This window comes from Notothenia coriiceps, unplaced genomic scaffold (genome assembly GCF_000735185.1).
Source record: "Notothenia coriiceps isolate Sejong01 unplaced genomic scaffold, NC01 NC01_scaffold00002842, whole genome shotgun sequence".
Lineage (NCBI taxonomy): Eukaryota > Metazoa > Chordata > Actinopteri > Perciformes > Nototheniidae > Notothenia > Notothenia coriiceps.
In genome coordinates, this window is record NW_011335543.1 from 386,107 (window position 1) to 411,312 (window position 25,206).

The following is a 25,206-nucleotide window of genomic DNA, read 5'->3' on the forward strand; positions in this document are numbered from 1 at the left end:
TGTGTGTGTGTGTGTGTGTGTGTGTGTGTGTGCGTGCCAGACGGTCGATGCGAGGCCGAGAGAACCCTCTGAAGGACGGCGAAAAGAAATTAAAGTCTTTCTGTCACACCCTGGCTCTCTCTCCTTCTATTTTGAATGAGTGCATAGTGATCTGTTTTCCCAGCCAGTCTCATTTGTATTTTTACTGAATTACCCCGGATGCGCAACCTGAACCCACTTATGCATGTCACTTAGCGTTTGTTGAAGTTAGGCGAGACAGGGTCCTCATCAGGTTTCAATGAGGGAGGCTATGGCTAAGTGGCCACTTGTCATGTTTATTTATTTATTTTTGTCCCTGATTCCCACATGATGCCTTTGTTGGCTGTCCAAGTTGTTTAGAAAGAAAGGGAAGAGACAAGGGATGGTATATATCATATATTGTCTGCTGTGTTTCATCAACTTTTAAGTGTTTAACTTTTCTATTTTGATATGGCTTGTTTTTTTATGGTATGAGTATAAAGCATGGACTCTTTAAGAGGTTAAATAAACGAATAACGTTCCTCCCGTTGTGAATTTAATGTGTTTACATAAATTCATGGAATCTTTTAATCCGTTTTGACTTACACAGTATGAAACGATGCTATAAGGAACACAGCGGTGTATGTGAATTAACAGTATGAAAGTACAAACAGAACAGAATATTGAAATTGCCCCCACAGGCGATACTCCGCTGGGGCAGCGAGACACTTCCTGGTGCTGCTCCATTTCATATGTATGAAAATCTCTCACGGATCCATGATATACATTATAGATGAGGGCTCCCGTTCTGCACCCTAGTCACTGGAGCAGAATCTTTCCATGATACGCACCCCCAACCCCCATTGCTGCCCACTCTTCTCCTCTCCTTCTCATCCCTCTCTCTAATAATCTCTCCTTCCATATGCCCCCCTGGTAGGAGCGTTGTTCCATCCCTCACCAGCTCCCTTTTATCCCTTTCCAGCCCTTTGGTCTCCTATCAATTCATCCTTCCATAAGTCAAACCCTACATCTTTACTTCCACCCATCCGCCCTTCCTTCCTTCACTTATAATCTGCCCCTCCGCCATCCCATGTAGCGAGGAACATGTGACCAGCGAGGTGGGAGCCTGCTGGCCTCCATCCCCACAGTGCCACCATACGTTGATTTGTCTCCTCCGGTTCCATATTGATTTTGTTTTAAACAAGGGGAAAAACACAAGAAGAATGAGCTGCCGGAGGTGACACGTAATACAAAAAAAAAAGGTGGAAAGGGAGTGAAGGGGGAGGAAAGAGAAAAGAGGATAAGTGCTTTAATGTATCAAATCTGAGTTGGGTCCCAGGGGATTATCAGGAGGAACTGTACAGAAGGTGAAGTGAAAAAGAAAGGGTCAGAAGGGAGGAACCGGAGATGAAGACAGACAGAGGGAGAGTGTGATATATTTTATTTAAAAATCTCTTTTTATTCCCACCCCTTACTTTGTGCTTGCTAAATGAGTTTTGGGGTTTGGCTATGTGGCAAATGCATCTCATTCTCTGTCATGGTACAGTTCCTGCCTTAAAATGATTCTCTGCTTAGTTCAATTGAAGTTGTGTGCAGAATAATCGATCCCCCCATTAATTCTACTTAGCTGAGCTTCACAGTACAAGCCCGGGCTTGACTGGTCCACCAAGGCCAGCGCTGCTGAATGGCTGACCTTTACACGGCTCGGACTGCCATTGATTTTCAGCAGGACTTATTTCATGAACTGGGGTTTGGGACAGGGCGCCCAGATGAAGATGAACTATGAGGCAAAATCTGTTTCTTTAGGCCTTCTCATTTGCTCTGCACTCATCCTTCTTTCTTTCTCCCTCCTCTGTACTTTGGAATCAGTACTGTACGCAGACTGAGCTCTGTGGGTGGTGTAGTCTGAGAGCAAATAAAGCGTCCCCTGTGCGACCCCCCCTTGAGCTAAGAGCCCCCTGTGTCCTGTCAGTGGAGTGTTGGAGCGTGTGTTCACTTTATGTCCATGCTTTAGTGTTTACGTATACATGTTCCGGTCCATGCTCGAGTTTATGTAGGTTACATTGTTAAGTGCTTCAGGAGGGCTCTCTCTGTGACATGGCCCCTCGGTATTTGCAGTTAGGACATAATGCAAAGCAGAAAGTGTGAACAAGCCATTAGAGCTCCCAGGACTGCACTCGGAACCAAAGATTCGAGGAAAACAATCCTGACCTCCTAAAACCACAGACACAACATCCACCTTCGAGCCTTTAGGGGTGGAGAGGAGAGAAAAGAAAGAAGAGAATCCATCTCAAATCCCCCAATGTCATTTCAGTAGGATTGAAGGTCCTATATTGCACCATGTTCAATCTTTAAGTCCTAATTGTTAGATGAATGTGCGAAGATGAACATCATTCAAATGAATAAATAATACAAACTAACAAAAGAAGGGGAGGAAGTGTAGGAGGCTTCTGAGTGTGATTCAGCTCGAGTTCAAACCGAGTGCACACAGTGTCTCCCTTTCTCTCTCTCCCTCCCCTGCATAAGCTGTATATTAGTGTCTATTGACTTTAAAAACCATCTTTTAAATGTAATACCAGCTCATGAATACATGCATGCATACAAATGTCCGTGGGAGGCACGAGGGGCAGGTGAGGCGAGGCGCTGTCAGGGATGCTGCAGTTAAAATGGATGTGGAATGAGGGCACTGGTGGGGCTGACAGGTGTGTAGCATTTCCACTGCACCTCAACTTTAGGCATCATCATTTCATGATGGGGCTCATCTCTCAACAGAGGTCTTGACAGGTCCCAACTTGGGACTCTGAATATCTAAAATAGATATGCAGTTTCTCTTGACCTGCTAGAAACACATTCATCCCATGCTATCCCAAACGATATATCACAGAGGCTTGAAATGAGGTTGGAGCCTCTGCTACTTTCTAAAAACCTCATGCAGCACGTGACACAACTTCCTTTAGTCCTCACTCGTCAACATTTTACATTTAAATGTTAACACGTACAAATTCTGCCCAAAGCCACATCGTCTCCCCCACTCCAAACCCCAGCAATAATAATCGCCACCCCGAGGCCTTTGGAGGTAGTGTGGACTGGGAGTTGGCAGAGACACTTTCGATTTGTTTTCCGCTCCAATGCTTCTTGTTCTCACTTCGTCAGAGTGTGTTTGCTGTAGATTGGTAGAAATGGCGAGAGGTCAGGCCGGTGTTTTTCATGTCTGGCCCTCAGGTTCTGTGCAGTTCAAGGTTGAATGAGACACATTGAGAGGGTTCTTTGTGTTTATTTTGCAAAACCATTTTACTGTCAGACTTGAGTGGAGGAGGAGGAGAAGAGAGACGGGGCTAGAAGACAGGCTTGTCCCTTTTGTTTTGTTCTGAATGCGCTTATAGACAAGCAGGGATTCTCTCTAAGTGTCAGGATGAAACATAAGCAAGCTTTACAGCCAAGGGATGGAGTGGAGGGAGAGTGATGGAAGCAGCAGAAGTCGCAGGTGACAGAATGTTTTGTGTGTGTGTGTGTGTGTGTGTGTGTGTGTGTGTGTGTGTGTGTGTGTGATAGAGAGAGAGACATGGGGTATTGATATGCTGGGAATGAAGCTCTGAGCAGATGGACAGAGCAGCCTGGCCCTGTGTCGATCCTGTGAGCTCTGGCTGCTTCTTGCCATCCCCCTTTGATGGACACTGACACACACGCACAAACGAACACACACACACACGCACAAACGAACACACACACACATGAACCAGGCTACGAGTCCAGATCTCACCAACTTGATAATGGTCCTATAGGAAAACAAATGGTGTAACCTCCTATCATTAATAACCAGTATGTCATACTGATTTGTAGCTATGGCAGATGTGTCTGCTTAATGAGACCGAATGGAGAAGACCTCCAGTGGCATCTCAGAGTAGACAGCAGGATTGTGGAAGAGGGTGTGTAGACTGGAAGCTTATAGAGAAAGGGATAGTTAAAGAAGACAACTTATGATCACTTTGGAAATAATGCAATTCATTGAGGGTAGTAGTTTTACTACCTAAACGTCTGACGTAGGTTTGTGTCTCTTCCTGTCTCTATGTTTGAGTCTCTGTCCTGCTGGCATCCCTCAGACTTCTCTCCAGTTCAGTTCCAACATGCTTGGCTGCGCTGCTCTCTCTCCCTCCTTCCGTCTATCTCTATCCTCCTCTGGCTTCTTCTTGTCTTGGTCCTCTCCCCTCCTACGAGGGATGGCATAGGGAGTGCAGGGGAAAAAGTGCAAGTGTTGGTGAATTGCTAATAGGCAATCATAATGCTCAGGACAAGGATGCCTACTGGAGGTCCAGGGACCATTAAAGAAACGTCAACTCGGCATAGGTAGGCCAAGAATTATGAGTCAGTGGGCAGGCAACAACTCTTGGCTCCTATTGGTCAGGGCAGCGGGCTGTAATCTGTCACAATCCTGGAGTTGCTGTGACAGCAGCAGGAGCATTCTGGGCTCAACACAGAGGGTAAAGGAAGCATGCAGCTAGGGGGAGTGTGTGTGTGTGTGTGTGTGTGTGTGTGTGTGTGTGTGTGTGTGTGTGTGTGTGTGTGTGTGTGTGTGCGTGTGTGGAGGGTAGCGACAGCGGGTGGGAGAATAGTTCAGATCTTGTACTTATGTAGAAGTACAAGTACCAGAGTGTAGGAATACTCTGTTTCAAGTAAATATACAAAGGTATTTGTATCAAAATATACTTAAAGTACCAAAAGTAAAAGTACTCATTATGCTGATCGGCCAGTTTTAATTTACTTTGTATGCTGCAGGGTAGCTTGTGAATGTTACTCCAGGTGTAACTAAAGTATAATTCACATCATTAACCCTATTCTGAAAGTAACTCAAGGTATTGAATAGAGTACAGTACTTGAGTAAATGTCCGTAGTTACTTGACACCACTGAGGGGCAGTTATAAGCAAACTCAGAGGTGGAGGTTGAGTATTTTCAGTATATCAAACCCTTTACAGAAGTAATAAAGGTTTTGATGAGAACCAACAGCAGCCAGTGCCATGCAGCTTGGTCTGCTGAGTCATGGGGCCACAAATGAGGTGGTTTTGATGTGTGACATTCACCTTCATGAAATCTTGATGAGAGCTGAGTTCTGCTCTCTGTGTAATGAGGGCTGGAGCAGTCAGACAGCTGGCCGACCACTTCAGCTAGTAAAGCAATGATAATAGAGGGGGTTGGAAAGGCTTTTGGAAAGCACTCGCTGGATGAACTTCAGGCTGTTCCACGGAGGCAGTTAGTGTTTTGGGGAAAGAGATAAACAGGAACTTGGATGGCATCAGACAACAGAAGGTCTAATGGTCTTAATCAGAGATGTAGTAGTGGTGCTAGTACTAATGGTACTACAGATAGCACATGTTGACGAGTTAGTAGTGGCCTCATTGCTAATGTGTGTATTTAAAGGAAGCATTCAATGTAACAGATGGATATCAACAGTTTTTCCCCCCAAAAGGAGCCATTCAGCCTTTGAAACAAGTAATTTAACTACAAAGCAAAAACAAGAGTGAGCATTTGTGTCCCTAATTACACAGAATGCAAGTTCAGTTTTTTCTGCATTCAAAATGGATGTAGCATTATGGAGCAGGACTACGATGTGATATGGACTAGCTGAGGTGAGCAGGAGTCTGTCAGTCCATGTCAGCGCCTCCAGCTGTAAATCCTGTTGGTTCTGATAGGAATCCTAAAGCTTATAGTGGCTGCCATCTCCTTAGCACTGACTGATGCTTCTTATCAGGACCACCACACCGCTGCCGCCAGCACATTCTCACATATGGCTAAATTATAACCCCCTCGGTCAAACATTTTCCCACATGCCTCAGAACATACAGTATATGGCCATGCTCACACAGATTCAGTATATCCACACATGGTCAGGCAGTACAGTATATCAAGGTCATACTGCAGTTAGATATCCACATGTCACTCTTATACTTACATAAACATGGCATTCATATAGCAGCGTGTATTTAAGCAGATCTTGTTATTCAGAAAAACCCACATAGAACTTTAGATGTGTAAGAAACACTCATAAGCTCAAAACATACAGGAATTTGTTTTTGATTAAATATACTGTATTTCCCGCAACCTTAATGCTAATAAGGGACAAAAGTTGGTTGTCGACTATTCATTTCTCTGGCAATTTGCGATTCGACCATTTTCTTATAGTTTACAGGCCAAACGACAGATAAATCAATAAAGGAAACAATGCAGGGTGAAGAACTCCATCAACACAACCTCTCCAAAGACTAAGATGGTCGGTTTGAATACCGAACAAATTAAATGTTATGTAAAGATTGGACTTTTTTATTGCGAAGACTACGCACATGTAAATTATGATGTGGGTAGTTTACTCTTTAGTGTAGATTGAATAACTTAAACCCAGAGTACTTGTTTGTTTTTTTAAATAACCCTAATATTGTCAGTATTTGATTAGTTGAGCAAAAATGTGCATTGTTTCATAAAACGCATCAATCAAATACTGCAAAACTTAAGCCTCAAAGTTTCTTGGGAAAGTGTTAAGATGTCTTTTCATATCCAGTTAATTTACAATATTAAGAAATAGTTCATTACCCAGCTCGACTAAGCCTATTAAATTTGATCTTCATTTGTAATTTGGGATTTTTTTTATTGGTAATGAACAATTATTGTGATTGCAATGAAGCACTTCATAACTATAAATCATTACCCCACGGCTCTCTCTCTGCTCCTCTCTCCTTCTCTCTCCTCTACTGTATACAGTACAGATTTATTAGCTGAAGCCGGGGCCCCCGGACAGCCACCACTCAGCACTCCTTTAGATCAATAATTGGAAATATTAATTATATCAGCAGAGACGGCGCAGTCAGAAGCGGGCTGTTTATGCTCCTGTTACTGAGCAGTGCAGCAACATGAGCTTTGATGGCCCGCTAATACGTATTAATGATCCCAGGACAAACATTACTCCATATTAAACCTGAGTGAAAGCCAGAAGACATCACACATATTGTTTGGCTATTAGAGTTATTTTATTGCAAGCACTGTAAGTAAGTGCTGTTCCATAACTGCTGTAAAAAGACTTTTACTACTGAGAGCTTCTGCAAAACTAGGACAAGATTTAGTGCAATTGTATTCCTATTTACTGCATTCGGCTGTAGTGCAGGTCGGCTTTTTTTGAATTGTGTTAAAGTTAAGGACTATAAAAGTATTGAGGCTTGGAATTGAAACTCTTTCCAAAGCAGTATTATTGCCTTGCTACTGGACCTCTCTGGGGTCTCAGCCGAGTGAAGTCTGGGACTCGGTACATTTCTATCCAGCTAAACTCCGCTAGTCATGAACTCATTACTGTCAGTGCCAACAGTGGACTCTATATCCTCCACACTACTAACAGGCAGAGTCCTGACTACAGTTCCTTGCTCTGTGTCATTTAAAATCAGACAGTGGAATGCCTTTGGTGGCCGCAGCCCAAGGCCTTGGTCCTTTCTGTGGCTAATAATAGTTTCAGTAGAAAGACTTTAGTTCCAAGCGAGGCCAAACTTTGCACGAATACTGGCATATCATACAATCAGAGGAAGAGTGGATCTTTAATAGGGCTGTACCCGAATATCTGAATATTCGTTCGTTGGAGTACTATTGGGGTTTCAATTTCGTTATTCGGATATTCGCTTTGTTTTTTGTTTTTGTTTGGGGTACATTAACAAATAACTATAAAACAACAATACTGTAGTGTAGAATAACAAAATGAATGCCGTGAATACACCGAAATACACGTGTTGAAGCGGTCCGCTGCTGATTACTACGCCCCCCCGCCTCGAATATTCGCTGCCGATTACTATCGAATATCCGGAGCCCGAAAAATAGTATTCGGGACAGCCCTAATCTGTAAATGGATCATGTGTCTCTTAAAGGATGTTATTTGCCTTCTTTCTAAGACTAGTTTTGATTTTGATTTGATTATATTTATTTCTAATGTGTAATACAAAAATGTAACATGATAATTATTATACAATACAAAATTAAGCAGTGTCAAATTGATATACAAAAATATTACTGATTCTAAATTACATATAAACAAATGATCTACTTAATTACACATCCGAAAAGTACTAGTCACTCACATGTAGGCGCATCAATTGGTAACTAGTTTGAGTTGAATAATCAGCAAAGAAAGGCAAACCAACAGACAATGTGTGTACAGTATAATCCAGGCCCACTGCACACTACAATGTGTACTTTAGGCCTGGGGGTTTATGTCTCACCCTCCATATAAAACAGCATACTACTGCAAAGAGCTTTAATTCAACAGACTCAAGGCTTAACTTGGTAAATGACTCGGCTAAATAAAAGCATATGGACCTATAGATTCGTCAAAGCCCTGAGAGCAGCACAGTGTGGAGCGAGAGAGACAAGGAAAAGGATTGTCTGCTAGAGGGGGAGATGAAGAAATGTTACTCATTTAAAGGTGAAGCCACTGCTTTGTTGTGAGTCATCAGACGAGCTTGTTTATTCAGATGAGTCAAAAGCGTTCAGCTTACATTTACTTTAACCAGGCCTTTGAGCCTAATGGAAAGCACCGTACATGTGAAAATGTCACTTATATACTCAGAAAGGTTCCCCCCGTGTTCACGTTTCCCGTTTCTTTTTACATGTTATCTCACTCAATTATTTAAAGCCTCTCACAGACACTTAAATGCACCATACTGTAAGTCAGCACAGACTTGTCAAATGAGGCTTTCGACTGTACAGTATGACCACACTTTGTTCACTGTACTCGACCTTAACATTGTTTTCTTTACATAGATCTCACCTGTCTGCATGGTCATTTTCAGACAATGCTAAAAAAAAAACACATTTAACAATTGTTAAAAAAAATGGATACCTAGTGATAAAATCCAAAACCCTGTATTTTAGCAAAGTCTTTTTCTGAGAGCACAGCTATGTTTTCCTCAGCAGTTGTCAAATACAAATAATACTGATTATGTTCAGAAAGACCGAATGTTAGTAAAAGAAACAAATCTGGATTGAGCACACAACCATCATTTATGTTTTGCAAAAATTGACGTTTTGTTATATTAACACAGGGAAAGTCATATGATGTTTGGTCTCCTAAACCTTGTTAAATAAATCAAGGTATTTATAAAGTTTCTCTCCCAAGTTAAAATCTTTTTTTTTTTTAACACACCTTTTGGTGGACTTACAATTGAAACAGTACATTTTAGGGAGGTTGATTGGTTCGTATTTAGTGATCGTATAGTGTAGATGTGCTGTGTGTGTTTGAGAGAGACAAAGTGAAGGGCAGGAGGGTGGAGTCAGAAGAAGAAACGGAAAGTAATCTTATCTAAGAGCTGCAGGCGGCTTTCTTTCTCTCTCTGACTCGACTGTGTCTCTCTTTCCCTTCTATCCATCTCTTGTTGTCTTTTTCCACAATCTCTCTTCTTCTGGTTTTCTGGTGTTACCCCCCCCCCTTCACCTGAACGTCCGCACCACCACCGAATCATAACCATTACAATTCAAACGTTCTGTGTTTTGCACAGGGAGCAGCATTGACCGTTCATTGTGGGTGTGTCGAGAAGCTCCGAGTGAAAACATGACCCACAGTATCTAGAGTTAATGAATGGTCTCCTAGGCAACAGCAGCACTCGATACATTTGACTTTAAATGACCATGTCTGTGCAGTGCTGTGAGCATGCATAAAGTAAAAGTGTGCTTTGCAACTTCATTTCAACTGGAATTACGCAATTCTCTTAATATGTCTTCAGGAGGAATGGAACAAACTGAGAGGCATCAGTAGTGACTGTTCAGGACCATAATGCATTGCTCTCGGGCAAATAAATAGGCCATTAAGCTGGCATGTTGGAGGCTGAGCAGTAACTAGCTTTAAAGGGAGCTGACTCCCACGCGCAGGCACCCTGCAGAGCCGGCTGATATCTTAGCATGGGAGAAGAGTCACAGCCGCAGATTTAGCCTCCTCCATCGCGCATTTGAATAGAAATCAACTGGCAGGATGGAAGCAACTTTTGTCCGTTTGACATGTCAAAGGCAAATTCAAAGATTTCCTGTGATGCAAAGTTATCTGCAAATTTGTCTCGCGGATGTTTCTTTCCAAACATTCGGCGCTGTTTCTGTCTCAGAGGTTGTTTTGAACACATGTGCGATGGTGTCGCGGTTGATTCTGTAATCTATCCGTACATGCTGTGGAGCAGGCGCCCTGTGGCTTGGCATCAGCATACTGTAGGGTTACTTTGCTCGTGTTTTACAAGGAAGAAGGCACTTGTAGATGGAGAGGGAGGAGGACGAACCAAGAAGCGGAAGCGTCAACCTTCACAAGCGTAGCATCCTTCCTGTTTTCCGACAAAGACTTAGCCACTGCTAGTTATTATTTACGACGGGTACATTTATGGAATAATTTCATTGAGGGAAGGTTAGTCAGTTCTTCAAGGTCACAAAGGATACGTTTAGCACTTAATGAATCGGGCATGGGCCTCTCCCCCATATATCAGCATGTTATTAAGACGTTTTAAAATCCCATTATGGTGTTTCTCCTTGAACATGTCATGCGTTTATTGGACTGCCCTGTCTTTAAATCTGACCTTTACAGTCCGACTCTGGTATCGAACAGCAAAAAGATACATGACAGGAAAAAGAAGGAAATATATACAAATGTAGGAATAAAAACAGTGCTTTTCCATCGATCCGAATCGGATGCCTCGTAACGGTTTCAAGCTGTAAAAAGATGCTTAAATAGCAGCTACAAATTATTTACTGCAAAAGGTTGAGTGTGGTAAGAGGTTACTTTTATGTTCCTTCCTCCCATTTTATTACGATATGTGTTTTTTTTATTGTTAAATCTATTTGTTTTGGACTGAATCATAGAAGAAAGGGCACTGGCATCAAATCAACGCACATAAATCACATAAATGATATTGCCAGCTCTATGCTCCGCTACAGTATATATACATATTATATGTGCTGTGTGTGTGGGCGGGTTTTTAAACCATATGCATGCTAAATATGTGACTAGGAGGCATGTGTTAAATTAAAGCTGTAACAAACATATTGTAAATCACAGCTAGGTCTCTCAAACTCCTTCCTATCTGGTGAAATTGTTCGGCTTGAACAACAATAATGGAAAAAGAAGGCGGTACAATTGGGGAAGGAGAAGAGCGTGACACAAAGGCTGTGATGACAGAGGCATCTAATCCAAGCAATGCCATTCTTATCAGGGTCCAGTGGATTAGAGTGAGCCTCCTAACCAGAGAATCTTCCCAGGCAGACACTCCGCACAGCCCAGGAGCCGGATCAATAGGCCTGCATTGATCTCGCTCCTCCTGTGGCTGGATTCACTTTTAGTAGGACTGCCTCGGCCTCTATCACTTAGACACACATCGGCAGCCTTCTCTCTGCACCTGCCACGAAATACCACAAATACAAATGGACTTTCAGACACACACACACACTCCTTATTTGATATGGGGAACAGAGTTGTTTTGTTTACACTGAATAGCAGGCGGCAGAAACACTATGGTGTCAGGTCAACTTAGCCACATGACGGTGCTTCTGTTTTCCCTCCAGCTAAGGCGCTTTGATCAGTGTCGCAGGGCAGCCATTGGTATGGGAGAGAAGGTCTTGACACGTCTTGTTTTGTGGCCTTTTCTTGTAGCAACAACATCGCTAACCTCTCTGTTCTCTCTCCTCCAGATGACTCGCCCCATCCAGGTGAAACCGGCTGACAGCGAGAGCCGTGGAGGTAGTTGTCTTCTTTTCTCCATCATTTATTCATGTCCCCTTTTCATCTGCCTTATCTAGGCTAATTCTTTTCATTCTTTCCCTCTGATCTGTTCCACTGCTCGCAATGCTATATTTCTTCAGCCAACACTCTGTTTTTATCTTATCCCAATTCCTTTATCGTGTTGCTGCGCTTACATACATAACGGTAGCAGTTCTACCACTCTTTCAGAAAACTTTAAACCACACTGCATCTGAATGTATATTTAACACATAACGTATCAAACACAGATATTTCATTGGTTTGACTGCCAGTGTCAGTTTGTAGAAAGGTCTGGAATCTCACCTCATATTTTGTGTAGCGTTATGTAGTATTTGTTTCTGGTACAAATCCTTTAGGTTAGTGGATTAATCTCCCACGGTCTCATGCTGTGAGTGCCCTTGTACTGGATGTAATTGAATTAAGAGTCTGTGTTATTTAAGTACGCGAGGCTGTGATGGATTTCCCCGCTGTCCATCTCTCTTTTCTTGTTCCCTATGCCAAGTAGCCATTATTGTTTGCATTGTAAATTACACAGTGATTAGGCTCAATGCAGTAACCTTAGCCCTGCAAGGCCCCGTTAAAAACCCACTCTGGCAGATCTGTGTGCCGCTGAAACACAAGAGTAAATGGTATAGAGGGACAGAAAAATAGAGCAAAAGCACATACAGCTTGCCAAACAATCAATACATTTGCAGGGTTCTTGCCAAGATCCTCATTACTTGGCCTTAATTCTGTCGTCTTTGATCTCTCCCGTTTTCCGAGGCTTTCATTTACTCCCTGCCTATCTGCATATATGTTAATGGGATGAGGAGGCACCCTTTAAGTCACTGTCAGAAACAATGAACCTTGCTGTTCTTTTTTGGTGTGCATCTAATGTGTCACCCCGTAACGAAAGCAAGTCCCTTTTTGTTCTTGTTTAAAAGGAGCGTTGTTTCAAGTCTTTCTCTTTTTTCCTGTGGAAGAAGAGAGAGATTTTGGAAGTGAAAAACAGGCAGGGAGAGAAAATGCAAGCCTGAGGCCAAGTGCATAGTGTACATCTGCCTCGCTGCACTTCTGAGGCTTTACCTAAAAACCTCTGCCATTTTTGGATGAATTGGGATGGCTGGCCACTTGGCTGCCTGTCAAATGCACACAATCTTCAAAGGACAGCGTAACCCCTTGAGATGGATGGAGGAAAGGCCAAGAAAGATCACTGTCAGTCCTCCATGTTCTCTTTCTTTCCTTCTCTCTTTCTTTCTGTTCACCTCATTGTCCCTCCTTCTCTCGGCCATTCATTCGGAGCTTTAGGGGAGTGGTGAGACAAGCAAAAGGGTCTTCTGCTGTTAAGATTGATGTCCCCTATAGCTCCATTGATTTTGCCATTGTGGTGCTGTGTGTCCACATTAACAATGACACTCAGCTGTCTCTTTACTTTGTTGTGAGTGGCCGGGTTTAAAGCTCCCATGGCACTTTGGTCCGTATGGGGTCCTCTTACTGGCCGGCCGTGGGGACCCCACTGAGGAACAAATGAGTGCTGGAACAGACCTGAGAGTTGCACATCATCTTAAATGACCAGGTCAGAGTGGCGCCGCAGGGGCAATCAAACACAAGCATGACTTTAACAGGATAGGAGGCTGAAGTGAAAGATGGGAGAGGGAATGTTCGTAAATGGATCTCATCTTCATTTTGATCTTGTATTCTCATCCTAACTCTAATTTGCTGGCTTGAATTCTTTCTGCGATCATCCTTGGCAAAGATAATTTGGTTTTCTCCATATCTGGTTCTGTCTTCAGCTGATGGACGGTGCTGCTGATGCGCCTCCATGGCCTACTTTTACAAGACTTAGCTTCTTATTTGCTGTAAAAGATTAAAGGGAATTTTATTCCACGAGCTGTCTGAAATTGCCAGGCCCTGTAATTATTGCTCTCCTTATTTCACATTGTGAGAATTGCCAAGATTATATATATTTTTTATTTTGGTCGCTATTTGCCTGCTGTCACTGGAACCCAGATCAATATCTTCAGGAATATAACTCAGCATGGTGTACAGGAGCTGGAGGAGTGGATGGAGCAAATATTAATTAGCCTCTCAGTGCAGTGGAGGGATGGCCACTGGGGACAGAGCCAGGCTGGCCTGCTCTCTCAGGGGCCACACGGCTAGTCCGATAGGGGGCATCTATTCCTCAGTGCACACAGTCACACCACAGCACACAGTCATACTAATTAGTCCCTTGATCTCATTATGAGGAGGACTGTTCAGATCACCTCGCTAGCTTGGCTGTCCATTAGGGAAAGACCTGTTACTGGTTTAAAGCCTGCTGGACCTGCGCTCCTCCAGGACCAACTCTCTGCTGTTATTAAGACCAGACAGGCCCAGAACACTGTACTTTCCCTGGTTTCTGTACAATATTAAACTGCTGGTCTATACTGATCAAACTGGAAGACAGTATATCATATTTTTCACCAATTCCCTATCTTGCTCATTTTCAAGTTCATATTTCTATGTCCAACTACTGTGACATCTCTCCATGCTTTAATGTTCAAAAAGGTCCAGTCTGCTCTGATTGGTTAGCTGGCCAGCTCTGTTCTGATTGGTCAACTGCTCAGAGATTTCCCGTCCCTTAGCCTCACGTACGATGTGTTGGAGCGCTTAGCCAGTAGAAGAGCGAGTTTTACATAGTGATATCACTATATAAAGGAAGTGTGGGAGAGAGAGAGAAACTCCCTCTGGAGGGAACTCTAGGATTTTAGCCTAAAAAAAAAAAAGCATTAAAGAAGTAAGTAAACAAATGAACATATTGAAGTAGCGGCCAATTATAATGTATTCATGTTATTATATTATAATAACATGAATACATACAGAAAAGTGTATATTGCACATAACAATGATTACCTCTCAGCACTGGCGTGACAGGCTGAAGTAATGAAGTATCAGCCAATAGTAACAATGAGAAATTGCAAAATAGTTGATATTCAATCAAAACTGTGTAGACTCCGGACATGTTCATAGCTTTCACCGTATCAGAATCAAACTAGTAGAAATGAAAGCACATCAGGCCACTCGGTAACTCAACTCAGGCCATACGGGTAAACCACCTTGCCTATAGAAATTAAAGGGAAATATACGGTAGAGTAAATCCATCCCAACACTCAGTCAGCCCCTGCTGCCGCCTAACAAAGACACACTGTGAAATGAATATTAATGGCCAATCACCTGCCTAATCTAGCAGAACAGCAGCCGCCACACATTGAGCCACGAGCACCGCGAACGTCTCCGTCACCGATGACGCAGAGCATTCTGGGATGTTTCTGCTGCGGAGACGTTGACAGAGGTGCAGCGAGGAGGCAGCGGGGACCTGTCCCTCTCGTTTTCTCCTCACAGGTCTCTGATATGAAATAGATTGATTTTCCATCACATATGGCACTGATGACTGGCACTGACTGCTGCTGATATTTCATTTTTGAAGGGCTGTTCAGCGCCTCCTTAGAGGGCTTGGCATCCTTACACGGGATAAATCAGCTTTAACCACTTTGATTTCATCCTAAAGCCTTTACCAAAGCCCCCCCCCCCACACTTGGCATCCACCATCACTATCTGCCCCTTCTTGTTTCCTTTTTTGCAGGCTGACATTTCATTTGATTTGATTTTATATTCATATTTATTTAATTAGGATAATCTCAAAAGAGGAAGTTCTCCTGCTCTCTTTTCTGGCATCAGTGTGTCTTTGCATTTCTCATCACATTTCCCTGCTCAAACCATTGTTAAACATTTGAGCTCAGAGCTTTTTTCAGAAAGCAGAGAGAGGAGCAGGCTAGCTGTCAGCTGGGACTCTGTTGGTGTTGCAGCAGCGAGATCCACAGCCCACTGAGGAGGCCTGGATTAGAAACAGGCTTTGGCCTTATCAAGGCATGCCTGCCGCCCACACACACACCCACACACACAGAGAGGACAAACAGGCAGACATACCCATACGGCTCCGACACACACTAACACATATTCTCGCACACATGCATTTACTGGGAAGATGGAACATTTGTGCTCACACAGACGGACATGTCCAGTATATGTTCCATATTAACAAAGTGACACAGTGGACTTGGACAACTCGAGTTTGAAATTCAGCAGGATTTATTTTGAGTTTTGCTTCACGACTCCGGTCTAATCACTGCCCACATATATTTTACATTAAGTACTAAGTAGTGGTGACTTATAACATAAAAGCAGAAGCAGTGCAGATGTAGGGAAGCTGTACAGATAGAGAGGTAGAAATAGCACATTTTGCAGCTTAAATAGAGCGCCAGATTTAGAAGAATGTGTTTGGTTGGTGGTATGAGTAAGGCATGTGACATGTCTATGCATCATAGATCGAGTCGACTGCTTGAACTGTGCAGTAGGGCTGCTCGATTATGCCAAAAACCATAATCTCGATTATTTGGGTCAATAATTGTAATTGCGATTATTAAATGCGATTATTCATTGAGTTTGAAAACATCCATTTATTGGAGAAAAAAAATTTGAACAGTATGTTTTTAACAGTTGATTACCCTGAACTTTAAGTATAATTCAACTGAAAAATAAATAAATAATAATAATCGTTTTATTTCGATTTGTTGTTTTCGTAATCGTTGCAAGCCATAATCGTAATCGCGATTAAAATACGATTAATTGGGCAGCCATAGCGCGCAGCCTTCGCTTCATTTTATGGAATATTTTATGTTTTTCTTTTCATGAGCCGTGTTCCATGTTTCCGGCTAAGCATCAGTGTTGTTTTGTGTTTGTATGTTTTCTCCAACTGAAGGAGAATAAAAAAGGTTTGCTCCAGTTCACTGAGATGTGACGAAAGAAAGAGAGAGAGAGAGAGACAGGCAATACGTTCAATGAAGAGTTAGGACAAAAAAGGGGAAGGATTGGGAATCTAGATTGAGAGAAAAGGTTTACATGCACTGTTGCTGTTCTCTGCTCAGTTTTTGATGATGAATTGATCTGCCATGAAAGACAACAGAGTGATCCATGTATTAAACATCAGTGGCGTTCTCCGTTCCTCACTCGGGAGACGAGCTCCCCATGTCAGAGCAGCTCAGTAATGAAGCAAGCAGGAAAGGCCTCTAAGCTCCACTGATCCCCTTTAGAAAAAGAGAGGAGGAATGAAGGAGAGAGGCGTAGTTGGAGGGAGACGAACGAGGGGGGGAAAGACGGATGGTGAGAGTAGAGTGGTGAAGGAAGGGAATTCGTACTGAGAGACAGAAAGTGGGTGCAACATAAACAGAGAGAAGTGTGGATAAACCAGGCGAGAGGGAGGGGCAGCAGGGGCGAAGCGGAACAGTATATCTTCTCCCTTTGGAGAGGAGAAAACTAAAGATTACTGGTCACAATGTGCTTGGCTGGGCATAAATGGAGAGATCTTGAAATAGTAGGGAGTATGTTCAGAGGCTGTGGGGATCAGGGTGAGCTAATCCAATGGTAAGGCCGGCTGCGGGTCACACATTCAGAGCTCACACTGCTTGTCCAAATCCCCTCGTGTGCTCTTACACAAACAATTCTGATACACAGGCCTCGACTAGCCCAGAGTTCACTGTGCTAACTCCACCGAGTTGGCCTGGGATGCTCAGGTCACTGCCTGTAAGCTCTTAAATGTACCCTCACATCAGCACAAAAGTGTTTTGTTTTAAAAGGGATGGGGTGAGTTAGGTGGGAGACGGACAAGCGGCAGAACAACAGACAAACAGAGCGAGAGAAAGAGATGATGAAATCATTTCTGTAGGGATGCGCTTTTGCTCCTGAGGGTCAGATTGTGCTGAGGCTGTAGGAGTTGTGCAGAGTCAGTGGAAGAAGTAGATCACAACAGTTCGCTTATACACTCGGTAGGTGCAGATCAATTAGCCTTATCTTACAAACTACTAATGATAATACCAATGCAAAACTTGCTGACACGGCAAAGAACAACAAGAGGAAGCAGAGTGATGATGTAACGAATTTAGCGAGTTGGAAGATGCAGTATTTCTGCTAACACAGTGTCTCATACAAAATAGACTATTACTGCAACTTCTGTGGTACACTCAGTCAGCACATCCACAGATGGAGGCAGCACAGACTACAAAACAGGAACACCTTATCATATTGCACGAGCTGACAACCAAATGTAGACATGGTGAGCATCACAAATGTGGCATTTACTGCAGAGATGTTGTATTTGATTGTATGATATATTGTGCAAGAGTTGCATCTAGTGCTCACCTTTAAATATGCATAAATCAACTACATTGATCCTCACTGCCCTTTTTTTTTTAAACACACATATCCCTTCCACTCCATCCCTTGTTCTTTGCGATGGTCTCGTTCCGTAGGCGGATCAGCAAAGGTTACTGTTGAACACAGAAAGGAAAGGTCAGAAATCATGTTTAGTTTTCCTGGGGCGGGGAGGTAATTCCAGCCAGCAGATTGTGTTCAGACGAGCAGGGGCAGGCCAGCGGTGGAGATGCTCATGCAGAAGGAAGCGAGGCGGGGACGGGGACAAGGTTATCCAGTCAGCCACTGCCTCTCAGCCCCTCCGCTGTCACCCTTAATAACACCCTCTCCCTTATCACCGCAACAATCACCTTGAGAAACAAACTTGTCTTCTTTCAGAGAGGGATGGAGATGGGGAAGAGACGGCCCCCGTATGCAGCTGGTCTGCCATTCTCATTACAGCATCACAGCCTCTTTGGGGACGGACAGACTCACCGCAGATCAATTTAGTGCTCAATTCTCTACACTTTATAAGTCATTCTATCTCTCTTTGTCCCCCTCTTCTTCTCTGTACCCTTTGAATTAGGGCTGGTTATCATTTAGTATGATGATATTTTGATTAAAATCATATATCGTGATCAGAGAATTTGATGGCTAAATTGCTAACTATAAGGAAAACACTTACTGAGATCTGCTATATATTTTATTTTAAGGGAAAACATTTTAAATAACTTTTTAGACACCAATTACCAGAATTTCTTTAGATACAACAATAACAATGATACGGACCTTAATAAGAGTTGTGCCACAGAAATTCAACAGGTCATTATTTATGCAAATATCCTAAAACGGTTGCCGTTAATTAGAATTAAAAAAACCAGTTGGTGCAACATTAGAAGTCTACCATGACATGCTGATGTCAAATCTTCTGGTATATATTGTGTGTGTGTGTGTGTGTGTGTGTGTGTGTGTGTGTGTGTGTGTGTGTGTGTGTGTGTGTGTGTGTGTGTGTGTGTGTGTGTGTGTGTGTGTGTGTGTGTGTGTGTGTGTACGTACGTACTTACGTAGTATACGTAGTGTGTGTCCTCTGTTGACTGTGCTCCTGTGATTGCAGTGAAGCTGGAGGAGGTTGGAGCGAGGCTCTGATGAGAGGACAGAGTCTGTGCAACCTCTGCAAATCACTGCAATCACCCGTTTTGCTCCTTCTCTCTGCTTTAATGAGCACCACTTCATAACAGAGCCAGGTCGAACCGATCGAAACACTGCACACACTCTGCACACACACACACACACACACACACACACACACACACACACGCTCATACTTACGCACACATACTCACACACGCTTGTCATACATACACAGCAACACACACATTCGCACAGTGAGGTCAGGCTCGGCAGATCGGGTGGGGCAAGGCAGGCCTCAGAACAGGGAGAGGAGGTCCACCAGCAGATGGGAGAAGATTAAAGCAGACTGGAGACACACACGCATACACACACACACACACACACACACACACACACACACACACACACACACACACACACACACACACACACACACACACACACACACACACATATATATATATAACACTCATACATCAGAGATACGAGTGAGTTAGACAAGTGTCATGATATGCGGTATTGGGTTTTTCAGGTCTGTTTTACAGTATAGCATACAAGTTGGGGTTAGAATTAATAATTGATACAGGTACTAAAAGGTTATTGAGATATTTTTCACGCGGCTTGACCACCACTAGATTAAAAATATTTCACTTCTCTCTTCACTGCAGGCACAGCTCCGTGTTGATTTACTATCTAATGTTATAAGACTTTTGCTCCCGAAGCTGCATGTTGAAAAAACCAGTCTGTCAGTGACAGAGTTTAATATGAAGAGAAATCTGTTCGCTTTCCTCCAAGATTGTTGTCAATAAACTACTTTTTGGCCAATGTTGACTATTACATGATAAATATCTCTGATGTTCCATGACAAAGAGCATCCGTTCGAATAGGAAAGCAAGAGAAAGAATGGCAGAACAAATATGCACTGACAAAATAAAAAACAAGCGCTCATACCACCTTTCCAACCGCTGTAAAAGAGTGCCTATACAACAAACTCATTTCACTCTCAACATGTTTTTGGAGCACCTGAATGTGTGTGAAAATTGAATTCAATAATACAAATCATTTTTATATAATAACCTAGTATTGAATATGTTACCTCAAAGGGAAGGGGGGGATTTTAGATTTTGGAGTGCATTTAAACTGCAGGTATAAACAAAATGCAGCAGGAGAATTTTAGGGAAACTAAGTAATAGAGAAAAGAATCAGCTGTAAATTAGATTTGTATTCAGATTCAGTACCTGTATCTCAGCTATCAGTACATGTCTGTCCTTCCAATCTCACCTCTTCTTTCCTTATCTCTCCATCTCAGTGTATTAACTCCATTAGCCTCCCATATCACCGTCTGTCTCTCTCCCTGTCAGTCCACTAAATCACTGCATCATGCCACCATTGGACTGGAAAGGACACCAAACAAATGAATGAAGCAGCAGAGATATGGAAGCAGTGGATTAAACAGAGATTAGTGCTCATACAGGCGTCATAAATACAGTATTTAGTGAAGTATTTCATCTGCTTTGAATTTAGCTATGTATAGTAATGCCTGTGATTTAGACAGTGGAAGCCATTAAAGCAAGGACATCAGACAAGGACATAGGGCATAGGAATGGTGAGGACGAGCGTGGGGTGACGTGCCTGTGATGTGCCATTAGGGAATGCCACTGTTGGTTCAGTGGGCACCTTAAAGAGGCTTTTAAATAAGGCCCGGCCACGTCTCACCTGCCTTTCCCGTTTCATCTGCTGAGACGACAAATAGTGTTGCGCGCACGCACTGTGACACACAGTCCCATGATTGCCCCGCCGCCCACTTTCACTCCGCCATCTTTCCACCCATCTGCCAGTCAAACGAGTGCAGAGGTAATGGAGAGAGAAGCAGTCATTCCGGGGCTGTAAAACTGCGGCAGCCTCAAAGATGATTGGGGTAACCTTTGCTTTGGTGCATGAAGGAAGAATGAGAGTTTTAACGTTATTCATAAGTATTTGTGTGTATGTGTGTATTCCTGACTGAGTCATTATTGCAGCACTGCCGCCTGAAGTACGAGTGTTGATGCGGTCATGCTCTGACTGCCCTGGCCTTGCCGTGGTTCATTGGTACTCTTGATGTGAGTTTGTTTTTTCTCCTATTTTAAAACTTACCTGATATTCCTTTCCTCTCTCTGGACTCCTTTAGATCTGCACTGATGTTTGTGCCGGGTTTATTCTGTCCCTTAATGTGTGCTATGTTACCTTATTCTGTTTCTTTCTCCTGTTATTATAATGATGTTTTCTCCATGCCCTTTCTCATGAATGACTCTAAAATAGCTATCTTTTCCCACTTCCTTTAGCTCTTTTCGGTTCTTTGGTTTTATATCAGGGGAACTGGTATTGTCAAGGATTATTGGGGAATGTGTGTCTGTGCAAAGAAGTTAATAAGCGTATCCCCAGACACTTCAGTTCTGTGGGGCCAGGTCCAAACGCAGGCCATCTTGATTGCTCCTTTGCAATAAACATGAAAAGGGCCTCAGCTGAAGAATACAAAGACAGCCACGGTTCCATGGGGAATAAGTAGAAAGAAGAATGAGGTTGAAATGACTGCCTTACCTTTGTCTGCGGGAACTCTGACCTGACACTTGAACCAATTTTATAGAGGGCGAGCTTCAAAGAGCACTTTGATAGAGCAGGGAGACATTGGGCGAGATCTGAGGAGCCAAACTGTCTTTTCATTCTAGATTAGCTCCTGAGTTGGACTTAGACTAATGGCAAAGGTAGAGCTGTGACTCGATAAGGAAGAGATCCCCATCTGGAACAGATGTTATTTGCTTTAGAATGACAACAGCCGATATAGATCCACAGACAAAGTGTTTTTTTTTCATTATTGCATTGCAAATCTTCCTCCTCCGTATGCCCCTACAGCAATAAACTTGTCACAAAACCCAAAACATTGCACATCATCGCTTGAAATATAAATAAGCCCATTCGTTACCTATTGATTTTCCTACCATTAGGGAAGTGAATGGCTCGGCTGTTGTTGATGTGGAAGATATTGTGGGTCAATATTGTGTTGGTCTTAAAAGCCACGGGAGATTTTCAGTAAATTCGGCAGGGGCAAAGAAAAGAGGCCAGTCTACACAACTCTAATATTAAGAAAACGTCTGGACTAGTTCAGGGACATCTGCCTGGCATTAATGTTATCAGGGAATCGGGGAGTGGTGCAGGCACAATGTGCTTCAGGGAACGGTTCAGCCCTCAACAGCTGCCTGCCTGGACTGCTGGCACACATCAACCTAATACGCTGGATTGGAAGCAGGGATTGATTCCTGAATGTTAAAGTGAAACCTTGAAGCACTGCTGAGACCATCTAACTCCCACTGTTGGAGAGAGGGCTGCATTTGGGAGGAGATTTGGCATCAGAATCTGATAGGGTAATCTATGGAAGTTCAGTTTAACACAACCGATCTGACAGCGGGGGCAGCAGCCAATGACGGGAACACGTTAAATCTGAGTCTATAGGATGCACGACAACAGGGCGGCCTCTTTTGGAATCATTGTGTGTGTAGCTGGTACAGCACTGGTTTCAAGAGATGCTACCTTTTTCAACTCAGGGCCCACTTAAGAATCAAAAAATGTGTTGCGGCCCACATTCAACCATAAACAATACAGAGGCTGAATAAAGTTCTGATTGGTCAATTCAGAACATGTGACACGTTGTTAATCCAGTAGTACAGACCGCTGTCAAGGACTGTCATGACCGTTGCTAAGGAGGATCAAGAGAGAGAAAGGAAAATAGGTGCAAATAAAAAGAAAAATCTTAATAATGAATTGTTTCCCCACAAATCATGATGTTTTGCAAATTATTTGGCGGCCCACTTGCAATGCGTTCGCGGCCCATTTGGGTGCCGCGGCCCACAGGTTTGGAACTGCTGACCTACAGTATCCCCAGGTCTGGAGGTTGAGATGCGAAAGAATCACAGAGTTCCCGGCTCGCTGCCTGTCAGCCCTCACTGAGAGTTGTCTTCCTCGTCCCACACCCTTCCTCCATCCCTCCATCCCGCTGTTATTTTAGGAATCTATTCTTGGCCTCCCAGCATGTACAATCTGAATTATTCATCTAGAGAAATGGGATCCCTGCAAGACAATGAAACAGGATTTTATTTGTACCACTTGATTCAATTAAAATAAAGTATGCACACCCTGCCATGATGACATCACCATACCCCCACCAAGGGCTGGACAGTAATAGCAATTACTGAGTTGCACCTGCTTCATTATGACTTTATTCTTTTTAATAGAGCTTCACAAATGTATTTAGTTTTATTCAGAGGGAGCTGTTAAAAAAAATATATATATATTCAACTGCCTTTGAAATAATAGTATTGTATTTAAAAGTGTGCATACATTTGAGATATCAATATCATAAATGATCCTTAATTAATGCTGTTTTATTCCCTCAGTTGCTGGCCCTTTTTGTATTCACCTCACATATAACAGTGTGTGGAAATCCTCCTTATGTGTGATTCCATAAGTACTAAGTAGCCCTTTCTGTCTTTCTTTATTGCTCATAATGAGAGCGAAATGTCTGTTTCTGTTCTCATCAAACCAGCCCACAAACAAAACGTACAGTAAAAAGCTGAAGAGCCTTGTCTCAGTATGAAATGAATTTGACCTCCAACTGCAGCGTAGTGATGTACAGCGGACTGGAAAAGGAAAATAGGAAACAAAGGGTTCTGTCAAAACCCTGTGCTATCTCTGCTGTGTGTCCTTTCTGCTCTCACATGTGCATGTTACGCTGCCTTGCCTTCTATCAGGATAACATTAATGAAAGAGGGAATAATCAAAGACCACAATATGTTACCCTCCATACAGATGCATGTTCGTACACTGCTGGCAGGAGAGATCTCCTCGCCCCTCACCTCAGATCTGACATTATGATCCAATGCTACATTTTTCTCTCCAGATCACTCGTCATTCCCGTCAATGCCCCCCCCCTCCCCTCCCTCCACCTCTGTCCACTCAGCTTGCCTGCCTGACTGCAGCTAAAGGGTAAATGTAGCCCAGGGGAAGTGTGCTACCTCCACCACAAGTTCCTGGGGCCTAGCATGTGACCTGAACCTCCAGACATCTTGCTCTACTCCTCCTCCTCCTCTTCTTCCTCCTCCTCCTCCTCATCTTCCTCTGCCTTTTCCAAAACACATCTCTTTATCTCGATCCACCCCACTGACCTCATCCAGAGAGACTGATTGCACCTCTTAGAGCAAACTGCTTCTCCGGCACAGTTCAGTCTTCACCCGTTTTGCAAAATAACACTGTTGACAAGGCAGAGCACCAATAGGGAGCTCTTCTTGACACAAAAACAAAACTGGTTTGTAATGAATATGTTTTAATTATTCAACTTAAGGCTTGAAATAATACGGTGCAGTTTTACCTCGGGACATTTATAATCATACTGGAAAAATGTGAAGGATTAACTAGGATACTTCAGATAGGATTACGTTTTTATTTTCAATGAAAATTGAATTGAATTGAATTTAATATATCTGTGTGAATAAACACAGACATGCAATTAGTTTTCTTAGAGTAACAATGGTCAAATAACATTATAAGGAAACAAAACAACAATTATCAGTTTAAAGTATTTATATTCAGTAAATATTAAGATAAGTAAGAGTGTATTTTTTTTAAAAGATACAAGGCACATTGTGAAATTAGCTGCGTAATTGACTTGCATTACATACGGCATTCATATGAATTCCTCACTTCCATTACATGTACTGCTATATTATCAGCCGTGTTAATGGCTCAACTGAACAGGTTAGTTTGCTGCGTGTTGACAGCAGAAGGCGTTCCTTTGAAATAGTCTCTGGCTCTGGTGTGTTGTGTGTGTGTGTGTGTGTGTGTGTGTGTGTGTGTGTGTGTGTGTGTGTGTGTGTGTGTGTGTGTGTGTGTGTGTGTGTGTGTCTGCTAGAGTATGTGTCCATGTGTGTCTAGCTGTGAGAGGCTGAAGTGTGTGTGTTCGTGTGTCTGCTAGAGTATCGGTGCTGCCATTCGTGTGTCTAGCTGTGAGAGCTGATGCAGCACTCTCAGCACCTGGGCGGGGAGGCATGTGGTCATGCGCACTGACTGCCTCCTCTGAGGGACGGCAGAGGGC

General features: G+C 43.0%; 1 protein-coding gene across 5 annotated transcripts in view; it reads left to right on the forward strand.

Annotated features, from left to right (window-relative positions):
• celf5a (cugbp, Elav-like family member 5a) overlaps positions 1-25,206 on the forward strand; it is a 196,581-nt gene that overhangs the window by 105,128 nt on the left and 66,247 nt on the right. For all 5 annotated transcript variants that reach the window (XM_010765965.1, XM_010765966.1, XM_010765967.1 and 2 more), the window contains exon 3: positions 11,681-11,729. In XM_010765965.1, the coding sequence (XP_010764267.1) occupies positions 11,681-11,729 (49 nt within the window). The remainder of the gene's footprint in view (positions 1-11,680; positions 11,730-25,206) is intronic.